Source organism: Panthera leo, chromosome E3 (genome assembly GCF_018350215.1).
Source record: "Panthera leo isolate Ple1 chromosome E3, P.leo_Ple1_pat1.1, whole genome shotgun sequence".
In the NCBI taxonomy this organism is placed as follows: Eukaryota; Metazoa; Chordata; class Mammalia; order Carnivora; family Felidae; genus Panthera; species Panthera leo.
This window is the reverse complement of record NC_056694.1, coordinates 24,214,573-24,227,073: the sequence shown is the minus strand read 5'-3', so window position 1 is coordinate 24,227,073 and position 12,501 is coordinate 24,214,573. Positions and strand designations below refer to the sequence as shown.

Here is a 12,501-nt window from a genome sequence, read left to right as displayed (position 1 = left end):
CCATAATTTTTTCTTGTAGTTCACCTATTCTCTCCTCTGCCTCTTCAATCCGAGCCATGGTCATTTCCATTTTATTTTGCATCTCGTTTATAGCATTTTTCATCTCCTCCTGACTATTCCTTAGTCCCTTGATCTTTGTAGCAATAGATTCTCTGCTGTCCTCTATACTATTTTCAAGCCCAGCGATTAATTTTATGACTTTTATTCTAAATTCACTTTCTGTTATATTATTTAAATCCTTTTTGATCAGTTCATTAGCTGTTGTTATTTCCTGGAGATTCTTTTGAGATGAATTCTTCCGTTTGGTCATTTTGGATAGTCCCTGGAGTGGTGCGGACCTGCAGGGCACTTCCCCTGTGCTGTGGTGTATAACTGGAGTTGGTGGGTGGGACCACAGTCAGACCTGATGTCTGCCCCAGCCCACTGCTGGGGCCACAGTCAGACTGGTGTGTGCCTTCTCTTCCCCTCTCCTAGGGGCAGGATTCACTGTGGGGTGGCGTGGCCGTCTGGGCTACTTGCACACTGCCAGGCTTTTGGTGCTGGGAATCTGGCGTATTAGCTGGGGTGGGTAGGCAAGGTGCAGAGGGGCAGGAAGGGTAGGCTTAGCTCACTTCTCCTTCGGTGATCCGCTTCAGGAGGGCCCTGTGGCAGCGGGAGGGAGTCAGACCCGCTGTCAGAGGGATGGCTCTGCAGAAGCACAGTTGGGTGTTTGCATGGTGCAAGCAAGTTCTCTGGCAGGAACTGGTTCCCTTTGGGATTTTGCCTGGGGGATGGGCAAGGGAGATGGCGCTGGTGAGCGCCTTTGTTCCGCGCCAAACTGAGCTCTGTCATCCTGGGGCTCAGCAACTCTCCCTCCCGTTGTCCTTCATCCTTCCCGCTTTCCGAGCAGAGCTGTTAACTTATGACCTCCCAGATGGTAAGTCCCGCTTGCTGTCGGAACACACTCCGTCTGGCCCCTCCGCTTTTGCAATCCAGACTCAGGGGCTCTGCTTGGCCGGTGGGCTGCCCCTCCGCCCGGCTCCCTCCCGCCAGTCCGTACAGCGTGCACTGCCTCTCTGCCCTTCCTACTCTCTTCTGCGGGCCTCTCGTCTGCACTTGGCTCCAGAGAGTCCATTCTGCTAGTCTTCTGGTGGTTTTCTGGGTTATTTAGGCAGATGTAGGTGGAATCTAAGTGATCAGCAGGACACGCGGTGAGCCCAGCATACTCCTATGCCGCTATCTTCCCTAGAATCCCCAAATATTTATTTATTTCTGAGACAGAGAGAGACAGAGCATGAGTGAGGGAGGGGCAGAGAGAGAGGGACACAGAATCCGAAGCAGGCTCCAGGCTCTGAGCTGTCAGCACAGAGCCTGACGTGGGGCTCGAACTCACCGCGAGATCATTACCTGAGCCCAAGTCAGAAGCTCAACTGACTGAGCCACCCAGGCGCCCCCTGACAGTTTCTTTCTTATATTTATGAGTCTCTCTTGGTTTTGTTGTGTCTATTTGTTTTGTTTTGTAGATTTTAAATGCAAGGGAAATTATTTGGTATTTTCTTTGATTTATTTCACTTAGCATGACACTCTCTAGGTCTATCCATGTTGTCAAAAATAGCAAGATTTCACTTTTTTAATGAGATTTATTGTCAAATTGGTTTCCATACAACACCCATTGCTCATCCCAACAGGTGCCCTCCTCAGTGTCCATCACCCACTTTCCCCTTCCCCATCAACCCTCAGTTTGTTCTCAGTTTTTAAGAGTCTCTTCTGGTTTGGCTCCTTCCCTCTCTAGCTTTTTTTAGCCTTTTTTTTATGGCTAAGTTATATTCCATTGTATATATTTACCACATCTTCTTGATCTGTTCATCAATGGATGGATACTTGGGTTGCTTCCATATCTTGGCTATGATAAATAATGCTGCAGGAAACATAGGGGTACATATATCTTTTTGAATTAGTGTTTTTGTGTTCTGTGGGTAAATAACCAGTAGTGGAATTACTGGATCATATAATAGTTCTATTTTTAATTTTTTGAGGAACCTCCATACTGTTTTCCACAGTGGCAGCACCAGTTTCCATTCCCACTAATACATTCTTTTTTTGCCACATCCTCACCGTCACCTGTTGTTTCTTGTGTTACTGATTTTAGCCAGTCTGACAGGCATGTGGTGATTCTCCTTGTGGTTTTGATTTACATTTCCCTGATGATAAGTGATGTTGAGCATCTTTTCATGTGTCCGTTGGCCATCTGTATGTCTTCTTTGGAGAAATGTCTGTTTTTTAATTGGATTATTTGTTTTTTAATTGGATTATTTGTTTTTTGGAGTTGAGTTGCATAATTTATATATATATATAAACTATATATATACATATGTATATATACATATATATACGTACATATACATAGGTATATATCATGGATATTAACCCCTTATTGGTTATCATTTGCAAATAACTTCTCCCAATCAATGTGCTGTGTTTTTGTTTTGTTGATGGTTTCCTTCCCTGTGCAAAAGCTTGTTTGGGTGTAATCTCAATAATTTAATTTTGCTTTTGTTTTCCTTGTCAGAGACCTGTCTAGAAAAATGTTTCTACAGTCAATGTCAGATTACTGCCTGTATTTTCTTCTAGAAATTTTTGGTTTGCAAACATTTTCCTTTATTCTGTATGTAGCCTTTCCATTTTGTTGATTGTTTCCTTTGCTTCTCAGAATCTTTTTAGTTTGGTGTAGTCAAACTACTCTATCTTTTATTTTGTTTCCTGTGCTTTTGACTTCATATCCAAAAAAAAATCATTGCCAAGACCTATGTCAAGAGGCTTTTAACTCAGTGTTCTCTTGTAGGAGTGGATCTTTTTTTTATGTATTCAGTTACTCTGTCTTTTGATTGGAGAGTTTAATCAGTTTTTATTTAACACAGATTTTAATAAGGAAGTACTATTGTTAATCATGTCCCATTTGCCTTGAAGTTCTTATGTCCTTCTTTTCATCTCTTGCTGTCTTCATTTCCTTTTTACTAATTTTTGTATTGATATGTTTTGATTTCTTTCTTTTTCTTTTGTGTAATTTCTAGGCATATTTTCTTTGTGGTTATCATGGGACATACATAAAACATAACAGTATATTATAAGCTGATAACAACTTAACCTCCATTGCATATAAAAAACTGTTTTCTTTACTCCCCTCATAAAACTTTAGTTATTGATATCAGGTTTATATCTATTTGTGTTGTGTATTGTGTATCTTATTATTTAGTTATACTTTTTAGTTATAGTGTTTAATGCTTTTATCTTTTAACTTTTATAGTAGAATTAAAAGTAATTTAGGGGTGCCTGGGTGGGTCAGTCAGTTAAGCATCCAACTTCGGCTCCAGTCATGATCTCACGATTCGTGAGTTTGAGCCCCACATTGGGCTCTGTGCTGATAGCTCAGTGCCTGGAGCCTGCTTCTGATTCTGTGTCTCCCTCCCCTCAGCTCCACCCCTGCTCACACTCTGTCTCTCTCTCAAAATAAAGAAAGATTAAAAACAAGTTTCTTTAAGTAATTTACCCGCCACCATTACAATATAAATTATTCTGTATTTGTCTGTATATTTAACACTACCTGTGAGATTTATACTTTCATATGACTTTGTATTACTGTTTACCATCCTTTCTTTCCTTTTCTTTAAATCATCCTTTCTTTTCAATTTGAATAACTCCCTTTAGCTTTTCTTATAATGCAGATATAGTGGTAGTAAACTCTCTTAGCTTTTGTTTGTCTAGTAAAATCTTTCTCCTTCATTTTTGAAAGACACTTTGCCATGTATAGTATTCTTGGTAATTTTTTCTTTCAGTACTTTGAATATATCTCATCATTCCCTTCTAGCCATCTTTTCAGGTTTCTGCTGAAAAATCAGCTAATAGTCTCATGTGTGTTCCCTTGTATGTGACAACTTGCTTTTCAAAACCCTCTCTTTGTCTTTGACTTTTTACTATTGGATTATAATGTGTTTTATTGTAGATAAAAGAGTCCCATATGGGACTCTTATATTGCATTTATTGCTCTACTTAGTGATATTCCATAAGTCTCTTGGGCTTTATTTACTCTTTTTCATTCTTTTTTGTTTTCTTTTGTTCCTCTGAGTGAAATTATTCACTTGACTAATTAATTCACTTGACCAATTAATGACTTGACTTTGAGGTCACCCATCCTTTTGTCCACTTTATGTAGTCCACTTTTGAACCTGTCTAATGAATTTTTCAATTTAGTTACTGTATTCTTCAGCTCTGCAACTTCTTTTTGGTACTTCTTTTTTTTTTTTAATTTACATCCAAATTAGTTAGCATATAGTGAAACAATGATTTCAGGAGTAGATTCCTTAATGCCCCTTACCCATTTAGCCCATCCCCCCCTCCCACAACCCCTCCAGTAGCCCTCTGTTTGTTCTTCATATTTAAAAGTCTCTTATGTTTTGTCCCCCTCCCTGTTTATATATTGTTTTTGCTTCCCTTCCCTTATGTTCATCTGTTCTTTGTCTTAAAGTCCTCATATGAGTGAAGCCATATGATATTTGTCTTTCTCTGACTAATTTTGCTTAGCATAATACCCTCTAGTTCCATCCACATAGTTGCAATTGGCAAGATTTCATTCTTTTTGATTGCCAAGTAATACTCCATTGTGTGTGTGTGTGTGTGTGTGTGTGTGTGTGTGTGTGTGTGTGTGTATGCACACACCACATCTTCTTTATCCATTCATCCATGATGGACATTTGGGTTCTTTCCATACTTTGGCTATTGTTGATAGTGCTGCCATAAGCATGGGGGTGCATGTGTCCCTTCGACACAGCACACCTCTATCCCGTGGATAAATGCCTAGTAGTGTAATTGCTGGGTCGTAGGGTAGTTCTATTTTTAGTTTTTGAGGAACCTCCATACTGTTTTCCAGAGTGGCTGCACCAGCTTGCATTCCCACCAACAATGCAAAAGAGATCCTCTTTCTCTGCATCCTCACCAACATCTGTTGTTGCCTGAATTGTTAACGTTAGCAATTCTGACAGGTGTGAGGTGGTATCTCATGGTGGTTTTGATTTATATTTCCCTGATGATGAGTGATGTTGAGCATTTTTTCATGTGTCGGTTGGCCATCTGGATGTCTTTTTGGAGAAGTGTCTATTCATGTCTTTTGCCCATTTTGTCACTGGATTATTTGTTTTTTGGGTGTTGAGTTTGATAAGTTCTTTGTAGATTTTGGACACTAACCCTTTATCTGATATGTCACTTGCAAATATCTTCTCCCATTCTGTCAGTTGCCTTTTAGTTTTGCTGATTGTTTCCTTCGCTGTGCAGAATATTTTATTTTGATGAGGTCCCAGTAGTTCATTTTTGCTTTTGTTTCCCTTGCCTCTGGAGACGTGTTGAGTAAGAAGTTGCTGCGGCCAAGATCAAAGAGGTTTTTGCCTGATTTTTCCTCAAGGATTTTGATTGCTTCCTGTCTTACATTTAGGTCTTTTATGCATGTTGAGTTTATTTTTGTGTCTGGTGTAAGAAAGTGGTCCAGGTTCATTCTTCTGCATGTCACTGTCCAGTTTTCCCAGCACCACTTGTTGAAGACACTGTCTTTATTCCATTGGATATTCTTTCCTGCTTCGTCAAAGATTAGTTAGCCATACATTTGTGGGTCCATTTCTGGGTTCTCTATTCTGTTCCATTTATCTGAGTGTCTATTTTGTGCCAGTACCTTACTGTCTTGATGATTACAGCTTTGTAGTATAGCTTGAAGTCTGGGATTGTGATGCCTCCTGCTTTGGTTTTCTTTTTCAAGATCACTTTGACTATTCAGGGTCTTTTCTGGTTCCAAATAAATTTTAGGATTATTTGTTCTAGCTCTGTGAAGAATGCTGGTGTTACTTTGATAGGGATTACATTGAATATGTAGATTGCTTTGGGTAGTATTGACATTTAGCAATATTTGTTCTTCCTATCCAGAAACATGGAATATTTTTCCATTTTTTTGTGTCTTCTTCAATTTCTTTCATAAGCTTTCTATAGTTTTCAGTGTATAGTTCTTTTCACCTCTTTGGTTAGATTTATTCCTAGGTATTTTATGGTTTTTTGTACAACTGTGAATGGGATCGATTCCTTGATATCTCTGTCGCTTCATTGTTGGTGTATAAGAATGCAATCAATTTCTGTGTGTTGATATCCTGCAACCTTGCTGAATTCATGGATCATTTCTAGCAGTTTTTTGGTGGAATCTTTTGGGTTTTCCATAGAGAGTATCATGTCATCTGTGAAGAGTGTAAGTTTGATCTCCTCCTGGCCAATCTGGATGCCTTTTATTTCTTTGTGTTGTCTGATTGCAGAGGCTAAGACTTCCAATACTATGTTGAATAACAGTGGTGAGAGTGGACATCCCTGTCTTGTTCCTGACCTTAGGGGGAAAGCTCTCAGTTTTTCCCCATTGAGGATGATATTAGCATTGGGTCATTCATATATAGCTTTTATGATCTCGAGGTATGCTCCTTTTATCCCTACTTTCTTGAGGGCTTTTATCAAGAAAGGATGCTGTATTTTGTCAAATGCTTTCTCTGCATCTATTGAGAGGATCATGTGGTTCTTGTCCTTTCTTTTATTGATGTGATCAATCACGTTAATTGTTTTGTGGATATTGAACCAGCCCTACATCCCAGTTATAAATCCCACTTGGTCGTGGTGAATAATTTTTTTAATGTATTGTTGGATCTGGTTGGCTAATGTCTTGTTGAGGATTTTTGTGTCCATGTTCATCTGGGAAGCTGGTCTATAGTTCTCCTTTTTAGTGGGGGTCTCTGTCTGGTTTTGGAATCAGGGTAATGCTGCCTTCATAGAAAGAGTTTGGAAGTTTTCCTTCATTCTATTTTTTGGAACAGCTTCAAGAGAATAGGTGTTAACTCTTCCTTAAATGTTTGGTAGAATACCCTTGGAAAGCCATCTGGCCCTGGACTCATTTTTTGGCAGATTTTTGATTACTAATTCGATTTCCTTACTGGTTATGGGTCTGTTCAAATTTTCTATTTCTTCCTGTTTCACTTTTGGTAGTGTATATGTTTCTAGGAATTTGTCCGTTTCTTCCAGATTGCCCGTTTTGTTGGCATGATTGCTCATAATATTATCTTATTATTGTTTTTATTTCTGTTGTGTTGGTTGTGATCTCTCCTCTTTCATTTTGATTTTATTTATTTGGAGCCTTTCCTTTTTCTTTTGATCAAACTGGCTAATGGTTTATCAATTTTGTTAATTCTTTCAAAGAACCAGGTTCTGGTTTCATTGATATGTTCTACTGTGTTTTTAGTTTTGATAGCATTAATTTCTGCTCTAATCTTTATTATTTCCTGTCTTCTGCTGGTTTGGGGTTTTATTTGCTGTTCTTTTTCCAGATCCTTAAGGTGTAAGGTTAGGTTGTGTATCTGAGATCCCCTTTCTTCTTTAGAAAGGCCTGGATTGCTATATACTTTCCTCTTATGACCACCTTTGCTGCGTCCCAGAGGTTTTGGGTTGTGGTGTTATCATTTTCATTGACTTCTATATACTTTTTAATTTGCTCTTTAACAGCTTGGTTAGCCCATTCATTCTTTAGTAGGTGTTCTTCAGTCTCCAAGTATTTGTTACCTTTCCAAACTTTTTCTTGTGGTTGATTTTGAGTTTCATAGCGTTGTGGTCTGAAAATATGCACGGTATGATCTCAATCTTTTTGTACTTACTTAGGGCTGATTTTTGTCCCAGTATATGGTCTATTCTGGAGAACATTCCATGTGCACTGGAGAAGAATGTATATTCTGCTGCTTCAAGATGAAATGTTCTGAATATATCTGTTAAGTTCATCTGGTCCAGTGTTTCATTCAAAGCCATTGTTTCCTTGTTGATTTTTTTATTAGATGATCTGTCCAATGCTCAGAGTGGGGTGTTGAAGTCTCCTACTATTATGGTATTACTATTGATGAGTTTCTTTATGTTTGTGATTAATTGATTTATATATTTGGGTGCTGTCACATTTTGCACATAAATGTTTGCAATTGTTAGGTCTTCTTGGTGGATAGACCCCATGATTATGATATAATGCCCTTCTGGTTGTCTTGATACAGTCTTTATTTTAAAGTCTAGATTGTTTGATACAAGTATGGCTACTCCGGCTTTCTTTTGTTGACCATTAGCATGATAGATGGTTCTCCATCCCCTTATTTTCAATCTGAAGGTGTCTTTAGGTCTAAAGTGGGTCTCTTGTAAACAGCATATGGATGGATCTTGTTTTCTTATCCATTCTGTTATCCTGTGTCTTTTGATTGGAGCCTTGAGTCCACTGACATTTAGAGTGAGTAATGAAAGATATGAATTTATTGCCATTATGATGCTTGTAGAGTTGGAGTTTCTGATGGTGTTTTCTGGTCCTTTCTAATCTTTGTTGCTTTTGGTATTTATTTATTTTTATATGTATATTTTCGTCTTTTCTCCCCTCAGAGAGTCCCCCTTAAAATTTCTTGCAGGGCTGGTTTAGTGGTCACAAACTCCTTTAATTTTTGTTTGTCTGAGAAACTTTTCCTCTCTCTCCTTCTATTTTGAATGACAGCCTTGTTGGATAAAGAATTCTTGGCTGCATATTTTTCTGTTTCAACACATTGAATATATCCTGCCTCTCCTTTCTGGCCTGCCAAGTTTCTGTGGATAGGTCTGCCACAAACCTGATCTGTCTACCCTTGTTGGTTAGGGACTTTTTTTCCCTTGCTGCTTTCATGATTCTCTCCTTGCCTGAGTATTTTGATAATTTGACTATGATATGCCTTGTTGATGGTTGATTTTTGTTGAATCTAATGGGGGTTCTCTGTGCTTCCTGGATTTTGATGTCTGTGTCTTTCCCCAGGTTAGGAAAGTTTTCTGCTATGATTTGCTCACATAACCCTTCTACCCCTATTTCTCTCTCCTCTTCTGGGACCCCTATGATTCTGATTTTGTTCCTTTTTAATGAGTCACTGATTTCTCTAATTCTTAAATCATGCTCTTTTGCCTTAATCTCCCTCTTTTTTTTTCTGTTTCATTATTCTCTATAAGTTTGTCCTCTATATCACTGATTCTCTGTTCTGCCTCATCCATCCTTGCCGCCGCTGCATCCATCCATGGTTGCCGCTCAGTTATAGCATTTTTAATTTCATTCTGGATATTTTTTACTTGTTTTATCTCTGCAGAAAGGGATTCTAATCTATTTTTGACTCCAGCTAGTATTCTTATTATCGTGATTCTAAATCCGGGTTCAGACATCTTGCTTGTGTCTGTGTTGGTTAAATCCCTGGCTGTCATTTCTTCGTGCTCTTTCTTTTGGGGTGAATTCCTTTGTTTTGTCATTTTGAAGGGAGAAAAGGAATTAATGAGGTAGAAAAATTGAAAATAAAAAATTAAAATTAAAAAAATATTAAAATTAAAAATTAAAAACACACACACACAAAAATAAAATAGATGATGCTAGATCCTTGGTGTGTTTTGGTTTGGGTGTTGAAAGTGGTTTGACAGATTAGAGAAAAAAAGGTCGGAGCGGAAAAAAAAGGAAATCATTTGAGAATTTGAAAAAAATACACTGAAGTAGACTAAAATGAGATAATGGGGGTAAAATAGAATTTGAAAAAATTTACAGAAAAGTAAAAAATATAGTAATAAAAATTAAAGAAAAGTATTTTTAATAAAAATTAAAAATAAAAATGAATTTTTTCTCTTTCTGTATTCAAGAAAAAGAAGTGCAAAAGAGAAAAAGAAAAAAAAGAAAGAAAGAAAATTGAATAGATGAACCTGCTAACAGATTGAAGTAGGGCTGAAATTACTTTGTTTTCCCCTAGAAATCAGTCTCTGTAGTGCTTTATAGTCCATAAACTAAGCTGGTGGATAGACTTGTGTTCTTGAAGAGCAAAGTTGGCCCCGGGCTCAGTGTAACAGCTCCTCTCTCCACTAGAAGGCACTGCAAGCCTACTGGGGTGGATTGTTGCAGTGCTCATAGGTGCGTATGCACATGCCTGGGAGTGGTGAAAATGGCACCACCCAGCTACCCAGTCTGTTCTCCCAGATCAGCAATCATGCACCCGTCCTCTATCTTCAGCTTTCATCCACTCCCTGCTTTTTCACTCTCTGTGACCAGGCCCCAGGCAGTACCTCTCTCCTGAGTTTTGTCTCAGATGCAGCTGTTTTCCCTGGCCCCTTACTTCTGAAGGACTGCGGCTTTGACCTGTTCTGCCCCTCTGCAGGAGGGTCTCACCAAGCAGTGGCTGAATGAGCAATGGCCGAATGTCGGCTGCACCTAGGAACACTTGCTGGACCCTGCTGCTGTCGGTGTCCCGAGACTGCGGCCAGGTGCCAGCCTGCCCCAGAAAAAGTTTGCAAGATAGTGTAGCAGCAGCATTTCAGGGATTATGGAAAATCACAGCACACATCTGGCACCAGGCTTCACACTTAACGACCTTGTTCCAGCACCAGTGAATGTGACTGTTTTATGGGATCTGCTGGGACCAGGTAGCTTCAACAGTCTCTACCAAATGTCCTTCCAGCAGTGGAACCACTTTTCCCTGTGTGGCTCGAGAACTTCCTGGACCCCACTCTGTTCCTGGGGATTCGCCCTTCCCACCAGAGCACCACCAGGTATCAAGCTGAGGAGTTGCAGCCTTTGCACTCCCTTTGTTTACAGTGCTAATGGAATTTAAACCTTCTCCTTTCTCCTTTTTAGTTTAGTCCCTGTGGCTGTTTCCAATTTTCCACTTTCTCTCCAGCTGCTTTTGGGGAGGGGTACTTTTCCCATATTCTGCCCCCCTCCCCAGTCTCTGTCCTCTCTCCGCCCACAAAAGCGGTTCCCTACCCTCAGCAGCTTCTTGCTCCCCAAATTCACCTCTCTGTGCCATGTACCTGATGAATTCTGTAGTGCAGGTTATGCAGACTATTGTGCTAATCCTCCAATCAGTTTCCTAGGTGTGTAGGATGGTTTAGTATTGGTCTGGCTGTATTTCATGGATGTGAGACACACAAAAAACTTCCATGCTGTTTCGCCATCTTGGCTCCTCCTCGGAGCCTCTTTCCGGTACTTCTTAAGCTTTCTGTTTCTTTGTTGAAATTCTCACTTTGTTCATGCATTGGTATCCTGACCTTGGTGAGCATCTTTATTATGTTATTTTAAATTCTCTGTCAGGTAAGTTATATAGATCCCCATCTAATAGAGCCATATTCTGGATATATATGTTTTCTTATTGGAAAACATTTCTGTGTCTGCTTCTCTTGATTTTTTCCATCCCATTTAGTGTTATATTTTCTAGTTTCCTTGCATGGTTTTTTTCATTTTTATAATTAAATTTGTGAATAAAATAATAGTGGAGACTAAAGTAATTGATAATTATCCTCAGTAAATGGTATACCCTGGTCTATTAGGCCACTGTTATGGAAGACTGAGTTAATATAACCTGTATTTGAGCGAATATTGGGATGTATTACACCTTTATTTAGATTCTCTTTATCACTGTCTTCAAGTGTGTTAGTAATAGGATCAGGATTTTGCTCTTAGCAGAGGATGGCATCTGTATATGAATGAGATCATGGGGATCTCTTGAAGCTATAATTCAGTTCCCAGCTTTTAGATCTGACAAATGCTCTTTGCTTTCCATTTCTAAACTGTTTTCTTTACCTCAAAGTTTTCTCTCTGTGCTGCTGCCCTCTTCCTACCCTTTAAAGGCCTATTGTAATAAAGGACTGATGTACCTCAGAAGTATTTTTCTTAGCTTTTTTGTCCTGTCCTGAGCTATCAGAGTACCACTGCAATGTTTTCACAAAGTTCTGAAGAGCCCTGAAGGCATTTTTGTTCATTTGTTTGTTTGTTTGTTTGTTTGTTTGTTTGTTTGTTTTTACTGCCTTACCCTTCCCCCAACCCCCAGCCGCACCTTTGAGAGCTTAGGGCAATGCAGGTAGTGGAGGTGGAGACTACTTTGGAAAGGTTTCTCAGATCTCTGAAGGAAAGGACTTGTATCTGATTAATTTACTCCCTTACATATAATAGGCACCAAATGTATATCTGTTTAATGAATATTAACCTTGTTTTCTCAGATTTTAGTGTCCGTAGAACAAGAGACTATGTAACAGAGATTTTTCCCTATCTCTGTTCTCTCAGTCCCTAAGAAAATTAATGAAATTACAAAAGAAGTATTTACTAGATTTCTTAGACTTGTAATCATATGATTAGAATGCCTTATATTCTACCTCACCCAAACCATGGAAAGCCAAGTGTGGTCTCACAAGAATATTGGAAATACAAAATTATTTTATTCATTCTTCTAAATGGATTTTCTCAGGTGTGGGATACCACATGGTCATGGTGAAGGAGACTCACTGCAATGTTGAAGAAATCTTAAAATTTATTCAGTATCATATACCAGAAGCCACTTTGGAGAAGAATGTTAATAATGAAATATCTTTTCTTCTACCCAAAGAGTATACACACAGGTATGAGTCCAAAGAATGTAAAATGATTGATGTTTAGATAACCGGATGTTA

At 38.9% G+C, this 12,501-nt stretch overlaps 1 protein-coding gene across 8 annotated transcripts in view; it reads left to right on the top strand.

Moving 5' to 3' along the window:
* Nucleotides 1-12,501, top strand: part of LOC122209881 (phospholipid-transporting ATPase ABCA3-like) — a 175,864-nt gene that overhangs the window by 97,990 nt on the left and 65,373 nt on the right. For all 8 annotated transcript variants that reach the window (XM_042922162.1, XM_042922161.1, XM_042922160.1 and 5 more), the window contains one exon: nucleotides 12,300-12,450. In XM_042922162.1, the coding sequence (XP_042778096.1) occupies nucleotides 12,300-12,450 (151 nt within the window). The remainder of the gene's footprint in view (nucleotides 1-12,299; nucleotides 12,451-12,501) is intronic.